Source organism: Kogia breviceps, chromosome 1 (genome assembly GCF_026419965.1).
Source record: "Kogia breviceps isolate mKogBre1 chromosome 1, mKogBre1 haplotype 1, whole genome shotgun sequence".
NCBI lineage: Eukaryota > Metazoa > Chordata > Mammalia > Artiodactyla > Physeteridae > Kogia > Kogia breviceps.
This window is the reverse complement of record NC_081310.1, coordinates 34,122,607-34,149,670: the sequence shown is the minus strand read 5'-3', so window position 1 is coordinate 34,149,670 and position 27,064 is coordinate 34,122,607. Positions and strand designations below refer to the sequence as shown.

The 27,064-nt window shown below is 32.8% G+C and overlaps 1 protein-coding gene across 2 annotated transcripts in view; it reads left to right on the top strand.

Moving 5' to 3' along the window:
• Positions 1 to 27,064, top strand: part of KIFAP3 (kinesin associated protein 3) — a 160,249-nt gene that overhangs the window by 122,192 nt on the left and 10,993 nt on the right. For both annotated transcript variants that reach the window (XM_059042201.2, XM_067030492.1), the window contains exons 18-19: positions 1,457 to 1,646; positions 7,670 to 7,769. In XM_059042201.2, the coding sequence (XP_058898184.1) occupies positions 1,457 to 1,646; positions 7,670 to 7,769 (290 nt within the window). The remainder of the gene's footprint in view (positions 1 to 1,456; positions 1,647 to 7,669; positions 7,770 to 27,064) is intronic.

Sequence of the window (27,064 nt, the reverse complement as noted above, 5' to 3'; positions counted from 1 at the left end):
AGTTGAATTAATGTTTATTATTTTAAGTAAAATGCAATAATATTTATGATAACTCTTTTATACAATTTAATTTTAAATAATTAGGAAATAAACTCACAACTAATAGGAATTTTAATAGATAACCACTAGAAAGAATGAAAGCTTAATAATTTGGTGGCAAAGTTGCCATTAGCAGTACCGTAGCCAAAAAATATCTTCTACTTCCACCAACCTAAGTTGAAAAGTAACATCTATATAGTTTCAGAGTTGTACAGTATAGAACACACAGTCTAACAACTGACACTGCTAAGAGATATATTGATAATGTGAAACTTAAAGATTTAACAAGAAAAATTTTGATAATAATAAATACATTTATTATAAAATTTCATATGTATTCTTACATCCCAGAAATTTATTCTGTGATGACAGTTTTTGACTTCAGCCTAACTTGGCTTTGTATGAAAATTGCTCAGCATTTACCTAAAATGTATATTGGTACATCTCTTAGTTATTGTGATCATCCTAACTATTGGAGGACACTAGTATTGCCTGGCACCTTTCCAACTTAAAAAAAAATAACTATAAACAAAAGTGTTAAAGATATGACAGAGAAATTTAAAAGATACGACAGAAGAATTTAAAACTAAGAACCCTGTAATTAGGATGACAAGAAATACCTGAAGCCTTTTTTCCATCTAAGTCATCAGTGGTACTGTCCATTAATTAAGTGAATACACTTGTCAGAAGTAACCACAACCTGTGGAGCTAGATAGGTTCAGCTGTAACTTTTGTAATAATTTGCCTACTTGTCCTTCAAAAACATGCACCAATGAAGTTCTCTGTGAATAGATGCTACAGATACAATGAATAAGCCACAGTCTTGCTCCTCAAGAATTCATGGTTAAAGCAGGAGATATTTAAAGAAATAATTATGACCAAATAAGACATTATTATTTTGTGGTTGAAACAAAATTGAATTAAATTCTGCTATTTGTTTTTTATAGTAAATCATTTCAGTTTTTAGGAGAAATACTTTAATAGTGCTTTTTTTTTCCTACTGAAAAATGTTATCTAAACAAAAAGATACAGCAAAAGATGTAATTTTAATGCTTAACCACCTGTCATTAGTGCCACAGTAATTACAGCCACAAAACTCTTTGGAAGCTGAAGTCTGGTTGCTTACCTAAATTCTAGTAATACTTAGATAAAGAATTTGTGAAATTTCAACGTTTCCAGTTTTTGCCATTGCCACTGGCAATTGATAATCCAAACAGAGATGTCTTTAATATGTGTAATAAATTGATTTTTATTGATTATCGTATACAGTAATTCTGAAAAGGTACTTTTAATGTTTTCTCTGACCCAAACAAAGGCCCCAAAATTCGCTTCTTATAAGCTAAATGTACTGCCATCTGAGTGCCAAGGAAATGCCTTCATAAGCTTACATAAAAATAATTGACTTTGTTTGCAATAGGAATATGATGAAGAATGGGCTAAGAAAATTCAGAGTGAAAAGTTTCGCTGGCATAACTCTCAGTGGCTGGAGATGGTAGAGAGTCGTCAGATGGATGAGAGTGAGCAGTACTTGTATGGTGATGATCGAATTGAGCCGTACATCCATGAAGGAGACATTCTCGAGAGACCTGACCTTTTCTACAGCTCAGGTAAAATGATAACCAAAGCAGAAGTAAGTAGTCTGTGTGTGTGATGTAAACAAGGACTTTCGTCTGCCAACCTTGCTCATTCCCAAGTTTTGTAAGCACTTCTTTTAGTATATAAATGGCCTTCTGCTAATGATTTTAGACAAAAAATCAGTACACACACCAAGCAAACCTATTAACTCAGCATTATTTTTTTCCAAGTTAGTCTTTGATGTGATCTCCATTAAAAAGGGTGTGACCAGGAAAATTAATTGCTCTTAGTTTATTACTTTCTAGAATGTGTAACTTAAGATGACATCTTCAAGATTTCTGACTTCTGTTTGAAAATGTGATATTTTTCTCTATTCTGCATTTATTTAAATGTATAATTTACTAATTTATGTTTTCCTTTCCAGTGTGTTTCATTTTAACAGTCTCATTTTGCCATGGTTTTGCTTTAGTTTTGAACTAGTAACCCCTGTTTGGTTCTCTGGTTGGGAAGATGTAGATACTTTATAGCAATAGTTTTTTCATTCTAAACTCTTGCTAGTATTTCCAAGGCAAAATTTAATTTTTACATAGATCTTACATACCCTTGTTGATTCTGCCATCCTGCCTTTTTCCAGGGATTTTGGTACTAAGAACAGTAAGTTTTTGCATTTCTGCCTTTTAATGTGTTGCACTGTTACCAGTATTAATTACTTCATTGAAGTCATTTAGTTGAAGAGATGAAAGAAGGGATTTCTAACTAAGATCTGTAGCAGGTTGCAAATAAAAAGCATTTAAAGTAATTGTATCTGAATTAATGGCTCACCTTTTTTTCCTACTATGTATTCATTCATATATTTTTATAATTGTATGCTGTGCATATTGCCCGTAAGGCTGCATTATTTTTTGTATTTGATATAGATACTTGAATCCTGGAAAATTGGTACTTTACTTTGAAAATTAAATAGATTTCTTCCTAACTGAACTTTACAGTAGTTATGAAATGCTGCTTTGAGTTTCAAACCAGATGGAGTAGATCATTAATTTCAACCAACCAGAATTTCTTAATTCAGTAATGGCAAGCAGCTGTTCCTTACCTAGTCAGATATTCATGAAGTCAAATGATGTAAAATATATATGATGTGAATTTTTTGATAATAGAAATCAGAATTTCTTGGAATCAGGTTTCTTGCTTTGAAAATTGATAGATAGCTACTTTTCAGTGTGAATCAATGAGCAGTTTCCAAAAACGAGTAAAACTTGTAACCACCTCAGTATTTAACTTTGTTGTTTTAATACAATTAGAATTTCAGAACAGATTTCTAAAAAATTATACCACTTTTCCAAAATTAATTCATTTAAGTTGACCCCTTAAAATGAAAATCATAACATTTTTCTGTGAGATACAATTAAAATGTACAACCTATGCTTTTGTGAGAAATCTGAATTGTACACGTTTTTATATATCTAAATTTAGAAACAGCCACAGCTGATGGAAAAATAAATAAGTTTAAGCATTCTAGGGGCGAAATGTTATCTTTAGATACCCTCATGGTTACTTTTTTATACCTACACACTTGACAGCAGAGATTACATTACTATGAGTTTAAAGATATTATTCTCATATCAAGCCACCTGTACTTTTTTAGTTTATTATTTTACCTACTTTATTTTTCATGAATAGTTCATCAACTAAGTGAGTCTCTGTGGTGTTTCTGATATGTGTCATGGAAATCTAGACAATGCTAGTCTCTTGTCTTTTATTGTGTGCAGTTGTATCTTCAGAAACATCAGATAAATTTGTAATACTGTAGATTTGTTGGGATGCTTTAGCTATCTTACTTAAGTCTCTGGGTCTCCATGAAACTTTAGGCTGCTTCTGATAAAAGCAACTTTAGTAGTTTTTAAACCACAGAGTTTAAGCTAAATGGCTGGTGATACCCTGGTCTTATCTTTTATTTAAAAATGAAATAGCATTTGCTACTTCCTGGTCATTAGTATTGCCCTCTATGCTTTCCAACTGTTAAACCTGTCAAAATGTATCTGTTTCTTTCTTGCTATTATTTTTCAAAAGGACCTTTGTTCTGTTATCTGAAATAGGAATCTACTTATACATCTCCTTATAGTTACATTATTTTTTTTCTTAGTCTAAAATAATTGTGATTGCAGTTACTAATTTCCTTTTCTGTCATGAAAATGATGCTGTTTGCTTTAGTACTTTTTACCCACAGAGGAAGTATATTATAATTTATAAAGCTGTATTGCTACTACACATTTCTAAATTATTTGTTACTTTTTTGCTGTTGTTCTTCATTCATTGTGATGAATCTTATTCTTAGCATTTATTATGTAACTATATTACGGAATATGAAGCTTAAAATGGTTTATTTCTGTCTCAGGATCATTGTAAAACCATAATGTTCATTTACCTATGTGTTTATGTGATGTGTCTTATCAGGTATAGCCAAATAAGTTATGATTTATCTATTTTAGTCATTTCTTCTTCTCATTTTCTTTACTCTTGATATCTGTTTCCTCCCACACAGTCATGATTTCACTTTTAGCTAGTTCACCAAAGAGCCTAATACTACGTTTTCATTTGACTTTTAGAAATAAAGTTTACTTCAGTAACAATATATCAGAAGATACTGAGTTTTTGTATTTTTTTAACTTTTATTCACAATGTGTATAAGCCAGTATTTTTTAACTGGGTTTCAGAAATCAGAAAGTTGATAAATTATCTATGCTGGCAGTAAATTTCCTTTGATTTCATTCTTGTTCCAATACATACCCCATTTTACTCATAACCACATTTATCATCATTACTTAGAGCACCTCAAGAAGGTGTGTTATATAACTATGGTCTAAAAGGTTTCATGTAATTTAATAACCTAAATGTATATAATGCTCTGCAATTTACAAAGTGCTCTGGTATATATCGTCTCTGTCTTCTATTTGTTCTCTGGGCATTTAAATGTTACATGAAATTCTTTGATTCCTTGTTGCTGTCTTTGAAACAGTAAGGTTAGAGTAGGAGCTTAAGAAGGACACTCTTAGATTTATCTGAATACGTGATTACAACCAAAAATACATGATTCCTTTTCAGTATTTCTATAAAAATTAATTTTGGTTACAGAATGGTGAGAAACAGATAATTCCAAAGAAGTTGAAGTGCTTGAGTTGATGATTTAAGACATAATTTAGCTTTTATACTTTTATACTTCATTCTAGTGAAGAATGATTGCTCATATATCAGAGTTACCTAAATTTTGTCGAGTCATTAAAGGGCAGTGTAGAAGCTGTAGTTTACTGAATGAATTGCAGGGCCTTAGGATTATTAAAATTAAGTTCAGAAGTATAAATTTACTCATTATTCACGTAATATCAGGTTTATTGTATTACTAAACTTACTGTATTCTAGGTTTATAAAATTTCTTAAACTAGTTGTATTCTGGGTTTATAAAATTTCTGGCTGAATCTTTAAACTCCAAATTTTTTTAGTTTCATCTCTATTTGATGATATCCCTGTTTGTAGTTCCCTGTATTCCATTTATCCTTTTTACTCATTTTTCCCTTTGAAGACAATGAGAGCTCTGAATCAAAATGAAGATGTTGAGAATTTGACAACAGTTTTTCATTTAAGTTTTTCCTCATTCACTTCACTAGATCGTGTTTCATGTAATATAAGCTTTTAATGTATAATTCAGGTGTTTTTATTTGGTTGTATTTATATCTGAGTGTTATATTTCTGAGTGTTAGAATATTTTATGCTGCTGACATGCTGAATATCTTTGTATTCATTTTCAAACTGTGGTATACATTTTATTTTTGCATTTTACTTAGCTTTGTTCCTCTAAAATTGGCAGATTTCTTAACTCCTAATCCTAAATTATTTGGTTTTAATTTAACAGAGAAACTTGTTGATTTTTGTGGTCTTCACCTTGTTAATTTTAGCCAAACTTTCACAGTCTTAGATCCATAGAAAATTAATTATTTTAGCCGCTTAACTCTCAATCTATGGTGTCTTGGCATTCCCATAATTTCATTTTGTGTAAATTTTTTTGTGTTTAGCTGGACTTTTGGTTTATAGAATTTTTAACTTTTAGAGGACACAGAAACTGGACTAAATATTACATACTTTTTAGCAACCTCTTAAGTATTTTAAATTTACTAAAGTAATAAGGTAAATACCAAAGGTATTATTAACAATTCAACAATTAAATAATAATGCAGGTCTTTAGTATATGGTATGTAACAAATGGATATATGTAACAAATGAGTAGTACAGGTGTCTTACGGAAATACCAATTATTTTTACCTATTCATTTCCCAACTCTGTTAATTTTTACCATCTATTTGATCTTTAATACCCTTACTCCTAAACAGATTTTATCATTTAATTCCCAGCTGTCTATCAATACTCAAATCAGTTACACCTCTGCCTCCCTCCCTTCCCAAGTAGGATTTTCTAACCCCTACAGAACACAGTAATCCCTCTGTATCTTTTTCAGCCTCCGGCATTCATTTACTACATATATCCCTTCCTGTTGTGTATCATTTATTAATGAAATGTATTATTTAATTGCATCTTAAGTGTCTATTTGTATTTCACTTAACCTGAAATTCCTGAAAACAGAAATTATGTATTCTATGTTTTTCCACAGGACCTAGCAAAGTATTATTGCACGTGGTAGGTGTAAAATGATTGTCTGGTGACTGAATAATTTGCTTACTATGTGCCAAATTTATAAACTATGTTGTGGATACCACCTAGCCAACAAGTTACTGAGTGGTCACTTACCAACCCAGAATACTTTCAGAAAAGGAAACTTTAAAAGGCCTCAGAGCTTTTCAAATACTAATTACAAAAGCCATATACTAAAATATGTTTGTTCTATGCATAAGACAGCCCTGAAGCCATCACTTAGATCTTTTTTCCTCAGATTCTTCTTATTCTTAACTTACTCATAATTCTATCAAAAATAGGTCATCTGGATTCTTAGATCGGAGTGAATGAGAAAGTAGTATCCCTCTAAAATCAGCAAGAAGGGGCTTCCCTGGTGGCGCAGTGGTTGAGAATCTGCCTGCCGATGCAGGAGACACAGGTTCGTGCCCTGGTCCGGGAAGATCCCACATGCCGCGGAGCAACTAAGCCCGTGAGCCGTGGCCGCTAGGCCTGTGCTCCGCAACAGGAGAGGCCACAACAGTGAGAGGCCCGCATACCACAAAAAAATAAAATAAAATAAAAAATAAAATCAGCAAGAAGTAATAATAAAGACTTAGATTTAGGAAAAGGAGCACTTTATAAGCAAAGAAAAAGTACTCGAAAAGCATAGTAGTATAGCCACATAGCATAGGTAGTCAAATATATCTAATATCCTAGGGTGTTACTATATAATAATTGATGTTTATAATGAAGATTGAGTTATCAAGATTTAAAATTATATTCAGTATATTATTTAAAAGCACAGGAAATATAAAATGTATTTTCAAGGATTTCTAACCCAAGTTTGTGTGTTTGTTTTAAGGTTTGACACTTAAAGTGTCAAACATTGCTTATATAAAAATTCACTTATTTGAAATGTATAATTCCCTAATCATACTACACAAATGAAGCTGTCTGGGTATAAAATGTCGGACATACTAGAGTGTTGGTCTTTACCAAAACCATGCTATTTAATGTCTCTTCTATTTCCTTTCTCATTCTGTTTCTAGCCTGGAAGGTTTATTGTCTCTCCCTATCCTATCTCACCCCTTAACTTTTGTTGTCTTCTTCACAAGACTAGAAGCCCCTTGAAGGCAGAGATTGTCTTACTCATCTCTGTAATAAAATAGTACTACCACATAGTAGATGCTCAATAAATGTCCAGTCATTGTAAAAGAACACTTAAGTATGTATGCTCCTCTGTTCATACCCCCAGAGAGAATTGAATATCATGCTAACATTTTTCTTCTGGATTAAATATACAGGTTATTTTCTATTGTGTTACTTGATAGAACAGTTTCCTTTTTATTCCCTGCAAAGATGTTTCACTAGTTACTATTTTCTTTCTTCCTAGATGGATTAGTTGCCTCTGAAGGAGCCATGAGTCCAGATTTCTTCAATGATTATCACCTTCAAAATGGAGATGTAGCTGGGCAGCATTCATTTCCTGGCAGGTAAACAGTCTTCCAAGAAAAATCTAATATATGCTGTTCCCCTTGTTTTTGAAAAACTAAAATTCTCTTCACTTCCCATTTTTCTTTTTCCATTAAAGAGTAAAAAAAAAAAAAAAAGAATCCTGAATATTTTCAAGAACATACTCATTTGATTTTAAATTAATTTATGAAGTCAAAGTCACATTTTATGTGTAAAAAAATGAAGATAACAGTTCTAAAAAAATGTGTGTGTGTGTATATATATATATGTATATATATATACATGCTTCCTCACTTTGGAAAATACAGGCTGTCTATTGAAATAGACAGTACTTTTGCCAAATTAATGACCCAGATTGTTTCCTAAGTGTTTTCCAAAGCCAATAAAATATAAAATAAGAACACAATACATGTATTTTTTTTAAACTTTGTTCTTTTTTTTTAACATCTTTATTGGAGTATAATTGCTTTACAATGGTGTGTTAGTTTCTGCTTTATAACAAAGTGAATCAGCTATACATATACATATATTCCCATATCTCCTCCCTCTTGCGTCACCCTCCCTCCCACCCTCCCTATCCCACCCCTCTAGGTGGTCACAAAGCACTGGATCTCCCTGTGCTATGCAGCTGCTTCCCACTAGCTATCTAGTCTACATTTGGTAGTGTATATATGTCCATGCCGCTCTCTCACTTTGTCCCAGCTTACCCTTCCCCCTCCCTGTGTCCTCAAGTCCATTCTCTAGTAGGTCTGCGTCTTTATTCCTGTCCTGCCCCTAGGTTCTTGAGAACCATTTATTTTCTTTTTTTTTTTGTTAGATTCCATATATATGTCTTAGCATACAGTATTTGTTTTTCTCCTTCTGATTTACTTCACTCTGTATGACAGATGCTAGGTCCATCCACCTCACTGCAAATAACTCAGTTTCATTTCTTTTTATGGCTGAGTAAATATTCCATTGTATATATATGCCACATCTTCTTTATGCATGCATCTGTTAATGGACACTTACTTAGGTTGCTTCCATATCCTGGCTATTGTAAATAGTGCTGTAATGAACATTGTGGTACATGACTCTTTTTGAATTATGGTTTTCTCAGGGTATATGCCCAGTAGTGGGATTGCTGGGTCATATGGTAGTTCTTTTTTAGTTTTCTAAGGAACCTCCATACTGTTCTCCATAGTGACTGTATCAATTTACATTCCCATCAACAGTGCAAGAGGGTTCCCTTTTCTCTACACCCTCTCCAGCATTTATTGTTACAATACATGTATTTCAACAATTATTCAGACATCACCGTTTTAAAAAGTTGATGCTTTGATTAAAGACTTCTCCTCCCTGCATGGCATTCAAATAAAATATTTAAGGAATAAAACCTAACATGCCAGCATTGTTGTACAATCATAGTAAAGTTTTCCCCAACAGATATCCTGCTTCATTACTGGTCTCATAGATTTTTTTAAGTCTTTCCAGAAAGTGTAAATAATAGTTTTCCCTTCATATCATTGCTAGAGGTGTAATATTTTAATTTAGGATGACTATTGAAATTTCACATTAAAATGGTCCAATGAATAGGTGTAGTGTTTTTGCCCTTAAGACTAGTTTTTTCTTTATTGATTTAATTTTCTTTTAAAATTATACATTTTATTAACATAAATATTTATGTTTGGAGGATGTGTTTAAGAATACAGTTGTGGGGGCTTCCCTGGTGGCGCAGTGGTTGAGAGTCCGCCTGCCGATGCAGGGGACACGGGTTCGTGCCCTGGTCTGGGAAGATCCCACATGCCACGGAGTGGCTGGGCCCGTGAGCCATGGCCTCTGAGCCTGCGCGTCCGGAGCCTGTGCTCCACAGCGGGAGAGGCCACAACAGTGAGAGGCCCGCATACCGCAAAAAAAAAAAAAAAAAAATACAGTTGTGACCAATATGTTACAACTCTTGAATCATTGCTTGTAGTAAGCCATTTTAATTCAATAGTAATAATTATTGCAACCATTATCAATTATCTATTATGTATAATTTATTTTGCAAATATTTATTATGTTTATTTTAACCTACTTAGCAAGATTATTATAATGTCTATTTTCATAGACATTTTAAAAATGAAGAAATCAAGGCTTTAATAATTTAAGTAACCAACTCACACATGTAGGATGATAGAGAAAAAAATTTGAACTTAGGTCTGTATGTCTTATGGTCTTTCCAGTATAACACGGTGCCTAATTTTGAAGGAAACATAGCATATTATAGTGACTTTTAAGTGGTTTTTTTTGCCACAACCCATATTAAGAAATACTTTTCATATTGCAACCCAGTGCACACATACATATTTATATATATACATATATATGTTATATATATATACACACATATATAAAACAAAAAATTCTTAAAACAGTAATTAATTACTCTTACTAATTACTTACTTACTATTACTATTGTGACTCTTACTACTAAGAGTAATTAATTACTATTATTAGTAGTAATTAATTACTCTATTACTCTTACTCTTATTAACAGTAATTAATTACTCTTACTATATTCTGTTTTAGTCTATTCAATTTTATTTTTAAAATGCAGATTGCAACCCACTATATTGATTTCACAACCCACTATATTGATTTCACAACCCACTGTTGGTCATGACAAAATTTAAAAGCATAGTGGAAAAATACAGGGGTATTTTATGAAATGCAATAACCTTATATATAGTTCAGTAGTCTTTAGTGAACTTTAAATAAATAATAACACTTTAGAAATAGTTTCATTGGTGTACTGGATTGTCATGATGAGAAACTACTTGCCTTAGAAAAAAAAAAAATTAAACATGGTTAAATACCAGAAGCATATGACTTTTGATTACTTCTGATGTCTCTATGTTAGCTATAATTATTTAAATAGAGATTCTCTTTAATTATTATAACTATTATACTCCATCATGTGACAATTCACTGTACAAATGTTTTCTGAAGCATAATTAGAAAGGGAAGAAGTTATTTCATTATATAATCCTAATGTTTATATTGAAAATTTTTGCTGATAGCATTTAAAAGATTAATTTTTCTACCATTTATGTTTCACTATGAACAAAACATTGTTTTTGTGTGATACTAACCATGTGTTGCTTATTTGCAAAAGACATGATTTTTTTCTATAGTTATGTGATTTTAAAGAACCTGAACATTTTCATTAAAATTGAATATCCAAAGGAATGAACTTGAGCTCAACTCAGCAAAATCTTTCATTTCTGGTTTTCAAAAATGGTCATTTTATAAAACAATAAAGATGTTTAGAGAGATGGCTATACTCAAAGACTAAGTTATGTACTGTGTCCAAAGATTTCAGGATTTTATTCCTCAGTTCTGTTAACTAGTTGTTTTTTAAAAGACTTGGGAAAGTTCTCTTACCTTTGTGCCTTTAGTTCCTTTTCAAGAATAAAAATATATAAGTAGCTTTTTTCACATCATAAAAAACACATCACAGCAATGTTGGTTTAAAGGATTAGTTAATAAAACTTCATGTAGACTATATATTTTTTCAAATCAAAAGAGTGATATACTTATTTATTATAATCATTTTGAATTGAGAATTGTTTGCCCTTTCAAAAGAACTTCCCTTGAGAAAGCTAAGTCTTTCATCTCTTGTCTTTTGTAATTTTTCAGGCCTTAAATCATGTAACTGTAGCATTTTCTCTTTGTATTTCCAGAAGAAATAATTTACTATGAATTTCCTCAGTTTTTTTTTCTAAGTAACAGATCAAATAAAAAGGGACTCTAAATTTTATCAGCAGATATACAGAGAAAGCTTACAGTATAACCAAAAATTCATAGTTGTTCTTTGCTACATTTTTTATTGACCTTCTCTAGAATCATTTACTCTTTCTTTTATGAATCATTTTTGTTGTTAGGATTGTCTTCTAATAGGATTTCTTTGTTCTTCTTTGATAGCAACAAACCATGAATCTTAACTCTGGCTTATTTTTTTAATTCTACAAAGATTTAAGTATTTTAAATTGTTCCATAATTATTCACATATTTTAGCATGATAATTTTGATGCATAATGTCCCAGATGTGAAATTTTAAACTAATGGCTACCTTTAGGCTTCTGATATCCAATAGGTAAATTTAAAACCTATTAGACCAAATAACATTGACTTAAAATGATGCTTTTGAAATATTTCATTTTAATTGATTTTAAGCAAAATGGGAATATTTTTTGAAAAAATGTAGACAGAAGGTGTTGAACTCTTATTCTTCATCTTTACTGTGAAGATGAGAATAAGCAGACTTACTGAACAACATGAAGAATTTGGGTTAATTATGAAAGAATAATGTCTTGATTGAATTTTGAATATTGAAAAAGCTGATTTTAAAAACAGGAAATGTTATCTATTTTGAGGGTTTTTTTTTAACATCTTTATTGGAGTATAATTGCTTTACAATGGTGTGTTAGTTTCTGCTTTATAACAAAGTGAATCAGTTATACATATACATATGTTCCCATATCTCTTCCCTCTTGCGTCTCCCTCCCTCCCACCCTCCCTATCCCACCCCTCTAAGTGGTCACAAAGCACCGAGCTGATCTCCCTGTGCTATGCGGCTGCTTCCCACTAGCTATCTATTTTATGTTTGGTAGTGTATATATGTCCATGCCACTCTCTCACTTTATCACAGCTTACCCTTCCCCCTCCCCGTATCCTCAAGTCCATTCTTTAGTAGGTTTGTGTCTTTATTCCCATCTTACCCCTAGGTTCTTCATGACCTTTTTTTTTTTTTCTTAGATTCCATATATATGTGTTAGCCTACGGTATTTGTTTTTCTCTCTCTGACTTACTTCACTCTGTATGACAGACTCTGGGTCCATCCACCTCACTACAAATAACTCAATTCCGTTTCTTTTTATGGCTGAGTAATATTCCATTGTATATATGTGCCACATCTTCTTTATACATTCATCTGTCAATGGACACGTAGGTTGCTTCCATGTCCTGGCTGTTGTAAATAGAGCTGCAATGAACATATTGGTACATGACTCTTTTTGAATTATGGTTTTCTCAGGGTATATGCCCAGTAGTGGGATTGCTGGGTTGTATGGTAGGTTTTTATTCTTTAAATCAGGAAAATTGTCCAGATGACTTACAAATTATTTCCCTGTTCTTCATCATATGGCTTTGATTAACAAGCAGTGTCAAGTTAATTGGAATAGTAATAATATTTTAAAATGTATAAAATGTGAATTTTTATAATTACCATTGTTTCTAATGATTTGAGAATATGAAACAGCATACCAGTGCCAACTGGCATGCTATTCAACCAGTAATCGTGACTTTTCAGTCTTTGTGGATTTTTAACATGTCAGTTTCAGTGGGTTCAGGTAAAGTAGATGATCCCAAGTTTCTGCAGGGTAAAGAATAAATTTCTAATTTGTGTAAGAGTTTTTTTTTAATTATTCACAGAAAAATTCTTCAATTTCTTCCTAAAATAACCATGTTTAGTAATGGGACAAGTCTGTTAAAATGGGGTAACTGAGTCAAATTTAGAGTATTGTTTAAACAGTTCAAATTGTATATTTCTTAAAGTCCAAGTCCGCGGGGTCCTGCTTAATCTGAACGTCTGCATTTTTGTAATATAGCAGGGCAGTTTAATTGGAAACAGTGAAAACTGTTAAACTCATCCATCCTATTCTACAAGGGAGACTGGATGTTTGATAAAATACATGCTGGCAGTTGGACAGCGAATCCTGGGTTTTAGACATGTGTCACTATCAGTTTGAACCTCTTGGCACCAGAATCTCCCAACGTTTTGAGGTAATGCAAAGTGTATTAGGGCTCCAAGGCATTAGCTATAGAGTTGACATTGCCAGAGAGGGTCAGATGTAAATCTTCCCCTCCCAAAACCTGAACTGGCGTTAGAAAGTAAAGTAGAACTTGCTATTGAAGCTAATTAAAAATAATAGGAGTAAGACTAGCTTTTCTTCCCCTTATATACAATGTATCTGTACCATATTTTTGGACAGTTTTTTTTTTTATTATAACTCTTACTTTTCAAGACTAACAAGAACCTCATGTTGAGTATTTTTAAACTGCTTCCAGCTTTTACAAATCAGTTTTTGTTGCAGTAAAAATGGTCCAATTTTCTTTTATAAGAATCCAATTTTCATAAACTGGAAAAAAATTTCAGAGACTGCTTAGGTTTCTTTGGGGCTTTGAAAAATATTTTTCAGAGGGACTGAAGATATTCTCTGTGGTTGGCACAGTGATGTCATCTACTGACCATTTCACTAGAGTCAGAGATGAACTAGATGTGTGCATTATTGAGCCATTTGAATCTTACACTTTCATTTTCTGTGTATATGCCTGCCTCTTTTTTTTCTTTCTTAGAGTACTTGGTGATTAACTTTTCTGTTCATTATATGTATTGTATATTTCACATATACACCTTTTATTCTGTTCTCTCTAATATATTTTCTTTAAAACATTAAATCACAGTTGAAACATTAGTTGCACTTTTAAAAATTGTACTGACTAGAACTAACACATTATTTTCTTAATATATGAGAAATAATCTTTCATCCAAAATTTTAAATGTGTAATTTTTCCTAAGACAGGGACTCTACATGTAAAAATTAGACTTATTTCTTTAGCTATAAGGCCACCTTCATTAAACTCAGCCATTTAGTTAATGCAGTTATTTCACTTGAGAAAAGCAACTTTAAAATTAAATATTGCCTGTCTAAAAAGCATTGTATAGTATTTACTGACCTTTTTTATTATTCCTAGAAGTATATATTAGGGTATTATTTCAAAGCAGTTATTCAAAAGATAAATCAAATTATTGTCTATATTACAACCCTTAATTTGGCAATTGAGAAGTTCTCATATATTGAGGTAAAATTAAATATGCCTATAAAATCCCTTATTTGATAAGTCCTATATCAATTTTAATTGATAAACCAAACTCTTGCATTTGTTCTAATAGTTTAAGTTTTAGTGACCTTCATTATTGTGGCAGTAATGTAGAAATTATATGGAAGGATCAAAAGAAAGTGAAAAGAACCTCATAGAAACATTTCCCTTTGATAGATATTGGAGACCAGCCATTTGTGCAGCAGCATTGTAAGAACTAAATGAATTATAAAATACTTATTAAATCTTTTAAAGATAATCATTAAAAACAACACTGCTTTATTTAGTGTGTAGCTTTTTTGTTCCTAATTTCTTTATAACTTTTTCTCAGAGGAGAACAATGCTTCATGAAGTCTTTAAAAAAACTCCTGACTTTAGTAATTTTTCCAGACATGGCGAATATAAAATAAAGCAGCCAGATTCCATTTTCACCTATCAGTTGTCAAAGATTTTCTAATGCTAATACCCACACATGGGAGCAAAGAGGTACTCTGACACATTTCTTGTGGGACTTAAATGGACAAAACCTTTGTGAAATGTATTTGGTAACAGAGAACAGAAGCCTAAAATTGTATACTTCCTTAATTCTGTAATTTCATTTCTAAGAATTTATCCTCATGAAATAATCTGAGATAAAGACTGGATAAATGATTGTGTGATTTCATTCTATCAAGAAAATAGATACATTGAGTATCCTGAGATACACTTACCTAATTGGGGAATAAATGTTATTTTCAGTACCTACTTTTGTGCCACATGGTTTTGTCCACAGATTATATTATACCAGTGTTCTGATTTAAGTAAATATGAAAGTCAAAATAGGTAAAAATAGATATTTAGCAATAGATATTTACTTTATATAAAATTCATCATTTTAAAGAATTGACCTCAGAGACCTTTTAATTTGCTTTTTTCTTATTGAGAAAAATTTTGAATAAAACTGTTATTCACCTATGATGTTTTTTTTGTTTGTTTTTTTTTTTTTTTTTTATTTTTGCGGTATGCGGGCCTCTCACTGTTGTGGCCTCTCCCGTTGCGGAGCACAGGCTCCGGACGCGCAGGCCCAGCGGCCATGGCTCACGGGCTCAGTTGCTCCGCGGCATGTGGGATCTTCCCGGACCAGGGCACGAACCCGTGTCTCCTGCATCGGCAGGCGGATTCTCAACCACTGCGCCACCAGGGAAGCCCGCCTATGATGTTTTGACAGCATAAAATTGAGTACACCACTGCCACATCTGTAATTCTAGTAATGAAAGCTGACAGTGTGTTTGAAATATTTGGTCATTCCATTTATATCTTTTGCATGTATTAAAACATTATTATTAACAGTGCATAATATTTTTTTTAAAAAACCTTGCTGAATGCTTTGTTCAGGTACTGTTATACATTTTATTTACTCTTTGTTTTTCATATGCACATTTGCAAGGTTCCCTAATACTTATTCTTAGCTGTATCTAAGTTGGGATATTTGCAAAAGTTGCGTCTCACTTTAAATGGAATTTTGTTAAATCATGATTAAAACATATACAGCAGAACCTCTATAGAAACCATGGTGTTGGGTAACAAGACAATATCCTGTTTACTTTTAAAAGTTACTCTGTGTCAGGGTATATGATTTGGTCTAAAAATATCCAGATCTATGCAAATTTTTATTATAATTGTATTTGGTTGTCCAAATGACATTGTTTTTAGTATGTATAAACATGTATTTCACACTCAGTAATAATTGCTACAGCTAGGTATAACTAATAGAAATAATCTTAAGTTCTTCCCACCTTCATTAGTATTAACCAATCAAAAACACATGGTAAAAATTTCTTGAAATGAATAAAACCATTCATAAGAAATAATACTGTATGACAGGTAAAATCCCATCTAAGGTAATGAAGTGGTTAAATCTGTGGGATGGTGAAAACAGGAGAACAAGAGTGGCAATAGTTGTGTAACACAGTTCTGATGAGAAAATCAAACCAATGCAAATAAATGGTTTTTTACACTATGAGACTTGCTGTAACACAATCCTTACATTAAATCACATTACATTTTTTTCTCTCTAAATACTCTAACAATTCTGCTAGTTTTCTTTTTTTTTTTTCTTTTTTTAGAAGATGGAATGTCTTAGGAGCCTTCTAAAAGTTATAAAGAATAAAATGTTTAAGGCACTTTTTTAGCCTAAATCTTAGTATACCAGGACTAATAACTCGCATATAGCTAACACTTATATCATCATATGTCTCATTTGACCATCAACAGTGTGTGAGGTATATAGGGCAAAGAGTAGTATTGGCCCTATTTTAACAAATATAGAAATTAAGACCAGAGATTTTTAAGGGACTAGCCCAAAACCAACTAGGTAATAAATAGTGAAGCCTTTAAGCTTGGTAAGAGCCAGCAGTCTTTTTTTTTTTTTTTGCATTACGCGGGCCTCTCACTGTTGTGGCCTCTTGCATTGCGGAACACAGGCTCTGGACGCACAGGCCCAGCGGCCATGGCTCACGGGCCTAGCCGCTCCACAACGTGTGGGATCTTCCCAGACCAGGGCACGAACCCGTGTCCCCTGCATCGGCAGGTGGACTCTCAACCACTGCGCCACCAGGGAAGCCCAGCCAGCATTCTTAGTATTACACCATTACTGCCTCCAAAAGGCAAGCAGGTATATTAGTCTTAACAGTGAACTGTGCTATAGAAAGTTTTAGAGTAAGTGTTATCAAACTTCAGAGTAAGATATGTACGGTTTTTTGCGTGATACAATATACTGTTTACTTATTTTGCTTCAATAAGCTGTATATGGCTTACTGAAAATTAGTATTTAGATTGCTTGGAGAACAAGTTGCTAAAAATTTATTAACACATTAAGTAACTAATTAGTTCACTGCCATTAAATTCTTTTAAGTAGTTAGTTCATTAAGTTCTCTACAGATTAATCCAGTTGTATAAAAAATGAGGATGAAATGAGTGGGATAATCTCAGCCTAGAAGGGTTAATGTCTCATGCAAATAATTTATTTAGCTAATTAACCAATGTAAATGTTTATATACATGATGCTATTATTTTATGCCTATAAATGAATCTTCATATATTAGTCTAGTTGACTTATTTGTTTAGACTTTTTAATAGAGAAAACTTCTTTCTAGCCATAAAAGGGCAAGGAAATTCGGTTCCACTGCTTGGACATTAATGATTTGCATTTCCCAAGGAAAATTGAATTAGGCCTATTAGTAAATTGGGCCTATAACTTTTAAGGCCAGATTCTATTAGATTATCACACATCAGCGTTAGCAAATTGTAAACTTTACTGAAATATAGAAATATAAGCCAAAAATCAAGGCTAAGAATCCTGGAAACCTGGGAAGATGTTTTATCCTAGAGAAATTACACTGACTGAAAAAATATTTTAAGCAATTTACTTTCCTTTGGAAATTTAGAAACAAGAAAAGAAGTTGGTGACAGACTGCTCTCATCAAATTCACATTAATTTTCAATCTGGTGATCTGAGCTAAGTTTTTGGAGGTATGCATGTTAGCTATATGTAAAATCCAAAGATGCTCCCAAAGGAAACCAAATTTATTGTCACTTTATTAGGACTTTCATTTAGGAGAAGAAATTCAGGATAATTGAGTCTATAAATGAAAAAAGTAATCTGAATATGACTAGATCCTGTAAAAATGTTAACACATCAGTTATGGTGTAGCTTTTTACTAGAAGGAATGAATGGGAGTTAGTCCATTCATGACTAGGAAGTTCATTATATCACCACCATTTAAGAGTGATTACCACCATTTAAGAGTGATTATCCAGTGTTAAAGTTCATACATTTTTATACATATTAATAGCATTTTTGTTGGCTGTACAGATACATAAAAATTAGTTATAAATTTTAAAAGAAAGAAAGTAGAAAGTCCTTAAGCAAAGGTGACTGCATTTATGACATATTTGACCTATGAAATGCTCTTATTTTCAAAAAACTATGTTTTTTTTTTAAAGGGAATAGGATGTGGATTACCATTATAATTTTATTTATTTATTTATTTATTTATGGCTGTATTGGGTCTTAGTTGTGGAATGCAGGATCTTTCGTTGCAGGATCTTTTGTTGTGGCATCTTTTGTTGCAGTGCATGGGCTTTTCTCTAGTTGTGTGTGGGCTCTCAGGCTCAGTAGTGGCGGCATGCAGGCTCCAGAGCGCATGGGCTCTGTAGTTGCGACCTGTGGCACTCTAGTTGTGGAGTGCAGGCTCAGTAGTTGCAGTGCGTGGGCTTAGTTGTCCCACGGCATGTAGGATCTTAGTTCCCGACCAGGGATTGAACCTGAGTCCCCTGCATTGGAAGACATTCTTACCCACTGGAAGACATTCTTAACCACTGGACTACCAAGGAAGTCCCAGATTACCATTACAAAGTCTTGCTTATTCGTAGTCCTAATGAGAATTTTAAAATTATAAGCAATTTGGTTGATAAGCACCACCACCCCCTCCAAAACAATAAAAGAGAGAGGAAAATAGAGCATGTCATCTTCTATTTCCCTGAAGTCTGGATTCAATGATACTGAGCTTACTCCTAAACTCAGGGACGGGTTGATTGATTCTAGCCCATCTGTGTCTTGATTGATACAACAATGTGATTTAAGTATTTATGAATAATTGTTTAAACGTCCCTATATTAGAAATATTAAACATATATTAGAAATGTTAAACAAATGTTTTTTCTTAAATATTTTTTAAAAACAGACGAAACCTAAAGCCTATAGGTTTTTAAGTGTAATATTAATTTATTCCCGTTTTCTCCATATTGCCCATAGTCCTTCCAGATGTGCTATTACAAATAGCTCACCCCTCAGATATGAGCCATATGGGCTCTGTAAACTGATTTGCACTTATTTTGAATAGGAATTGTACAGATTACAGATGAATTATTAAGGTAAATATATATTGCCAAATAAGTCTAAGAGCAAAATATTAAACTGTAGTAAATGAGAAAGGAATGTGCAAATGAAGACCTGCCTGCTTTAATAAGTTTAGTGGTTACCTCCTCAGTTTCAACCAAAAGAAAATAGTTTTTTTTTCTTTTTTTTTGTTGTTGTGTTGAAAAAAGAAAGCCTTTAAAACTGCTTACAGAAGTATCTAAGACAAAAACAAGGAAATATAATGTTCTAAACTCAGCCAGTCCAAACCATTTGAGCTGCTATGACAGCTCATAAAACTGAGAGTAGTTTTTAACTGGGCTCTGTTTTACATTGCCAAAGTGAATTTTCCTTGCAGGAAGTAGCCAGAGGGTTTATTTAGTTTCCAATCCAAGGCTTTGATCTTTCTGTACTGTCACATCTCGGGTTACATAGCCCTTTTTCACTGCAGTAAATCTGCAACCGTTAATGAGAATAAAATTTCCTCCTCCTTGCTGATCACTTGCTGTTAAATGCCAAAGCACAGCCAACTGCATATTTGCAGATTTCAGCTACAATGTATGAAAATAGGGCAATCAGTTTAAACTTGTTGTCTTTGTAATTCATTTTAGTGGGCTTTCTTCCTTTTTAAGTGACTTATTTTATCAAGTAAGTGGTTGCAAGGCCAAGCCTGGGAGAAAAATTTAGAATGCTAATAAGCTGAGAGGAGAAAGGTGTGCACGTGGTGTTGGGGAGGCAGGGTAGGGAGTGGTTGGTTGCACATGCACGTGCACTGCCATTAATGTTCAAATTGTGTCTGCTTTCCTGCTCTTGAAAGACCCGACCTCTCTTTCTGCTCAAATAAAGTAAGCTGGTTTGTTGTTTCTCTGATTATGTTGTATGTTCAATTTCAACATAAATTTGCACTTAATGAGTTTATTTAATAAGTCAGAACATTATTTTTCACTTTTGACTTCAGAGAAGATTTCATAGTATTTAAAGGAACTTAAAGGATTTCAAAAAACTTGATCTCTACATTGTAAGAGCTATTCTTAAAGTAAAAAGAACATCATTATAAGTATCCACTGAACCATCTTACCAAATGGGTCCTTACAAATATTGGAAATATTATAAATATCTGTTGAATAAATCAATGGAAATTCAAAATCACATTTAAGCAAGCTGAATTTTATACATTATTAAATATATGCATCTTCAGACTGAAATACAATAAGATCTCATTTATTTTTTACTGCAGTGAAACATCTCAGTTGAAGCATTAACTATTTGATTCAGTTAACACATGTTGTTAAATTTATTTTTCACTTATACCTTTTATCTTTACTACCATCTTATTTTGTGGTTGGCAACTAAACTTATCTCTGTCAAGAAATTCACTTTTAGAATACCATTTTAGATGATAGCCATTGATAAATATATTTTATTAATATATGTTAGTATAGAGCATATTAATCTACATAAATATGAAATATGCTAAAATACATGAAAGAAAGAAATCAGCTTCTATTTTCTCACCATTGAAGCCACTTACTATTATCTTATAGCTGTCTGTTTTCACAAAATAAATTATTTCTATTTTCATAAAAATCAAAATGTTGGGATAAATCAACAGTGCATAATACCCATTCATTGATTTAGACAGCTATCGTAAAAACAATAACTGAAAATATATTGAAACACAGAATAAGATTTCTAACCTGGGGGCAGTAAAGTCAGATCTTCTGATAAAATAGAGGACCCATTTTTGGGAAAGTGTCAGTTTTTAGTTACCCCAATAAGAAGGAAGGGTAAGAAAAGAATGGCTTAAAAATTTTAGGAGAGGGGGAGGTACAGCACTACCCTAGGCCTTTTCAGAAGGTATTTAGTATAATGTAGAAATGCTGAACTTTAAAATTGTAGCTTGTACTCTTAGAATTATTGTGTTTTCAAATAAGCCTATCTACGTGTACTTAAAATGTAACATGAAAGTTTGCATGTGGAAAAAAAATGGTAGAAACTAAAGCACAACTTTAGACACTGTGTCTGAGGGTGGTGGGGACTGTTCTGTAGTTTGCTTCTTTGTTTTTCTAATACTTTAAATCTGCATCAGACAGTCCACAATCCATCCAAAATTCTGGACATGAAAGTCCACAGAAAATTTGTGCACAAAATAAACATTTTTTTTTAAAGTTTTTGTTGTTCTTTAAAAAGCAAAAGAAAAATCTTAAATAAGTGAAACTGCTCCAAAAAGTTTGTTTCTGTAACATAAACCGTCCAGTCTAGTTTTAAATGAAATTACTGGAAAGGAATAGAAACAATGCAGGCTTCAATGCCATACAGACTTAATCTTTATTCTAATTGTATTATTTGAAATATTATTCTCAAAATGGTTTCAAATCTGTCTATAATCTGAGATATGCTGATTAATAGTAATGCTGGCATTTATTGAAATATATTTACTGAGTGCCAGGCAGTATGCTAATTGCTATCATTACATCCCTTATCTAATTTGATCTTCACAACAGCTCAGGGAAGGAGACATTAAGAAAACCCAAGTTTATTGAGTTAAGCAACTTGCCCAAGTTATCTCCCCACCTCTCAGTGTCTACTCATTTTTACCCCACCTCACTCTCTTCCTTCTGTTACAGGCAAGGAAGTGCCCTTTTTTTTTCAAAGTCCAGTTGGTTCATTTTGCTCGGAACCCCATCCCTTCTTACCTTCCTAAGGACTTCTTTCATGTCATCACTCTTTTACCTTCTACTAGATCGTTCCTGTCAGGGTATAAACACAATATGCAATCTCCAGCGATAAACTCTCTTAGCCCCAACATCACATCCCAGCTACTACCCATTTCTCATTTCTCTTCATACAGTGCATCTCAAAAGACTCCCATTCACTCTTCTATTTCTCCAGTTTTGTCAAAATCGCTAATAATCTTCATATTGCCAAATCCATGGACCTTTCTCATCTTTAACTCTCAGCAGTGTTGGACACAGATACCCAGGCCCTGCTTTTTGAAACTCCCTTCTTTCAGCTCTCAAGATACCCTGTTTTTTAAATTTTCCTCCTAAGATCTTCTCCATCCCTTCCCAATGCTCTCTGCTGGATATTCCTCCTCCTTTTCACCTTTAAATGCTGGTTACTTCAGGACTTCAACCCTGTTCTCTATCCATATCATTTTGGGGAGCCCTCTTTTCTAATTACACCCACTACCTAGAGGATTTCATCCAGATCCCATGGCATTAAATACTATCTGAAGCCTTGTATTTTTATCAGATGCCTCTCCTCTGAGCACAGCTTTATTCCTCTCACTATTTAACATACCCAGCTGAATGTTTAATAAAATCATCATACTTAACTTTTGATTTCCTACATGCAAATAGGTGCCTCCTCTAATCTTCCATCTCAATTAATGTCACCACCATCCAGTAGTTCAAGCCATAAACTTTGGAGTCTTCCCTGGTTCCTCCCTTTTCTTCACCATTACCACTCTCCCCAGTGCAAACCACCTGCAAGTCCTGTTGTTTTCATTTCTAGACTGTCTCAAATTTTGCCTTTTCTTTCCACTTCCACCGTTAGTCCTCTAGTCCAAGCCACCATCATCTGTCACCTGAACCATTCAAAATAGCCTCCTAATTAATTTCCCTGCTTCTGCATTTGCCTTCCCTTGCAATCCATTTTTCCCCCATAGTAACCATTGTGATCTTTTTAAAGTGTAAATCAGATCATTTCAAATGTATAATGTGTAGTATTTATTAACTATATAATCAAGATGTATATGTAGTATTATGTGCTTGTATTATAAAATTGTTGGTAGAAGCCTATGCTATATGTGAAATTTTTTAGTAACCTACATAACATAAAAAACTGCCTTTTGAATTACAGTATTTTATATACATAAAGATGATTGCCTTTACAGGTATGATTCAGTTAAGAAATTCTTAGTACACATGTATTATACTACCACATATCCAGTTGAATATATCTGTACTGATAAGTACTCATTTATACAGAGCGTAAGCATTCTCTAGCTTAAAAAAAAAATCGTGTATGTCAAAAGAAACTTGTAATGTCCCAATATTAAAAGGTTTATATTAGTTTTCATTATCAAATAGCCTATGTTTTGTAGAAACAAATTCTACCCCATACTTAACATGAATAAAAGGTTTCTTTGATCTTGTTACTTTCCTGTTACTGGGTCTTAACTAATGACCTGTTGATAATCAAGAGATCAGAAGTATAGCATATATACTGTTGGAGATTATTTCTAAAAGATACTTTTAACTTTTACTTAGTTTCTGTGATGACAAATGAAATTAACATTATTATTAAAATACAACCTCCTGAGTTATATAGGCTGTTTAATAAGACACTGATTTTTAATGGTCTGGTAATTCACTAGAATTTAGTTACTTCATTATAACAGTAAGCACTTTGGAGGGATTAGTTCAGACAGCAGCTTTTCATAGCTTTGCAATAGAATGTCTCTTTAGAAACACATCAGTGTCCTACAAAACATAATTTGAATAATTGTGAGATTTGAAGAGACATTGTATCAAAGAGTTTGATTTAAATGTTGGGTTCTGATGCCTCCCATCTCATGAGCAAAGGTTTACGTAGGTAGGTAGGTAGGTAGATAGGTAGGTAGATATTCCCAAGGAAATAAGTGACAAAACATTTTAATCCTTGAATGTTTTTTAATGCTGATGTCATAGCTGTTGATGAAATCTCAAAACTTTTAATTGAAAGAGTTTTAGATTTGTTAAAATGCATTAGGTTTTCTCATTTTTTAAAAAAGGCAGTAAACCTCCATTAAGGGTTGGAAATGGAAAGGAAGTCTGGAGTTAAGGGGATTAATTATGATTTATAATCCTGTGGATTTTACCTGTAGGGATTTTAGGCCAATGTGCAGTCTTTCAGCAGTAGCCCAAATCACTTGGTAATCTTGTAAGTACTCAGCGCCTCTGCCAACTAAATATAACTCAGACCTACTTCAGAGAGGCAAATGCGGCACTCTGTAATAGAATCTATTTTCAAATGCGGCCTTGTTTCTGTATTTGAGAGGAAGGGTTAGTATTTTTCTAAACTTTATACTTTTATCATTAAAGTTAATTATCTGTGAGTGTAAAATCTATGTATGGCTATGTTGGTTTTTACATAAAAGCTACACATTTCAGACTAGAGAGGCACGATCAACAAATGGTTTCTTGCGCCTGTAATCAAAGTTAAACATTTTAAATAATTAGTCTTTTGAATAGACTTATAGAGAGGAGCATAATTAATGATATTCTGAATATCATCTCTTTTGTGGACATAAGTCAGCATTCTATCTCAAATAATATACCATACTTTAATATATTTTTAAGCCTATTTTCTTTGTTTAGCTTTATCTAAAGTTGATACATCCCACTTTTTCAGAAATTCTTTCCATTTCAGGTTTTTCCAGCCAAAAACAAAGCACCTTCATATTGGCCTGTCAGAAATTAAAAGGCAAAACAATCTTAAAAAGGAATCCAGATTTGTGTGGACAGTATCAAGTAGCTAATTTAGAGCCCCTCAAATGTGAAAGGATGGGAGGAGGCTCCTATGAACATAGTTAGACAAGTAAATTTTTAAATTGCAACTGTAACTTAAATTGATACAAGAAACCCCACAAAGCTATATTTACATGTGTACGTAAACTTCATGTGGAGATCTCTTTTGAGGTGGTAAATAAGCAGGAATTCTTAAAAGTCTCAAAAAGTTTTTTTAAAAGGCTTCTGAGTTTTAAGGACTTTATAAATATTGGGCTATTATAGTTCAGCTCATTCTCTGTATATACTAAGGGGAAAACAGAAACTATGTCAATATCCTACAGTTGAATTTTGCCTTTTTCTAATATCTGAGGGAGAGAAGTACTATTTGCCATCAGCAAGTGTGCACCCTAGTTATTTTAAATCAATTTGTAATCTTTCCTTGTCCTGCATACTTGAAGTAACTAATATGGATATACCTATGTGCTAGTTGGAAATACTGCTTAAAACCCTACTCTGCCTGTAATTTCAAAAATGTATAGTGCATTCCCATCTCCCTGAAGAATTCAACTCATGGTTACCCAGCTCTGCTTATATGTCCCGTATTGTCAGGTTGGCACCACCCCTAGACAGTGAACATCACAGAATGAAGATACCCCACCCTAAACACTTCTGTGACCCTGTGCCCTTTTCAAAGAAAAGCCAACACTATAGCAGTAAACCTAAGTGCAGGAATGTATGCAGTATGGGAAGTGATGATTTGTGTGAAATAACTAAAAACCTTACCCTTGATTTACTACTTTCAAAATAAAGTCCCTGAATATAAAATAAGATGAAAAAGCATGTAAAGAGACTTCCCCAGTATTATTCATCCCTAAAGGTGTTGTATCGTTTGCATCCATCTTGACATAGAATTTGAAGGGTTTTGATTGAATAATTTTATTTATACAAGCAGTCCAGTCTCACTATGGTAAAGGAAGATATGATTGGCCATGGCATTATTTTAGTGCAACAACAATTAGTTGCCTATGTGTAGGCATAAATCTCTATGAATTATGTAAGAGCCCTGTAAAGGCAAACAGAAAGCATGTGTAAGAAGCATGCCAAGTATGATAGAGTATCTCTTAACAGTCTAGATTATATGGCAGGAGCCAGAATTTCTTAAGTATTTTCTAGGGAAGCCTCTATCATTTTCATATGTCATAACAATAACACCAAGTATATACTACAAGAGTCTGTACTATTCTTGTAAAAGACCTGGAAATATAATAATCTCAAGGCAGAGAGATGTTAAAAGGGATAGCCATTATTCTTATTTTACCAAAAAAAAAAAAGAAATCATGACAAAGAAAGTTACAGATTTAGACGGAGACGAGTTATATCAGTAGAGACATAAATTATATCCAGATATTCTGGTTTTGAGGTCATTGCAGCCCACTAACTTTAATAAAATGCAGGAGTTGTTGATAAGTTCATACTTAAGTTAGTGTAGCTGAATTTGTAAACATAATTACTAGTCCTTAAATTAAAGAAGAAAAATGCCCTTGTACATCACTGATAAAGAAAAAAAAAAGTATGTTTCCTATGTTGCTTTGAAAATAATAATTTTCAAATATGGTAATAGGGCAAAGTCAGAAAAGTAATTGTTAGAATCATATACTTCTGCATTCCAATCTACACGGAATTTGCTTGGTGTCAATGCAGTGTGTGCAAAAGGTGCTTAGCCCCATTCTATGAAGACACTGTTAGAAATACCTTGTTTCATCATCAGAAGACTGCAATCTGGTTGATCAGGATGACTTCAATCAGTTTGTATCTTGACGATCTAAAATTAGCCTTAGACCTAAGTAGAAAATGAATTTACCTTTTTTTGTACAGACCTATAATATAATAAATACATTCTCAAATGGCAAGAGAGTTTATGAAATTTAAGAGTAGAGATTTACTTTAGTAACTGTTCTTCTAGTGCTAAATGCATTATGTGGTATATGGAGATCTTAAGTGCTCTAGAGGATACTAAATA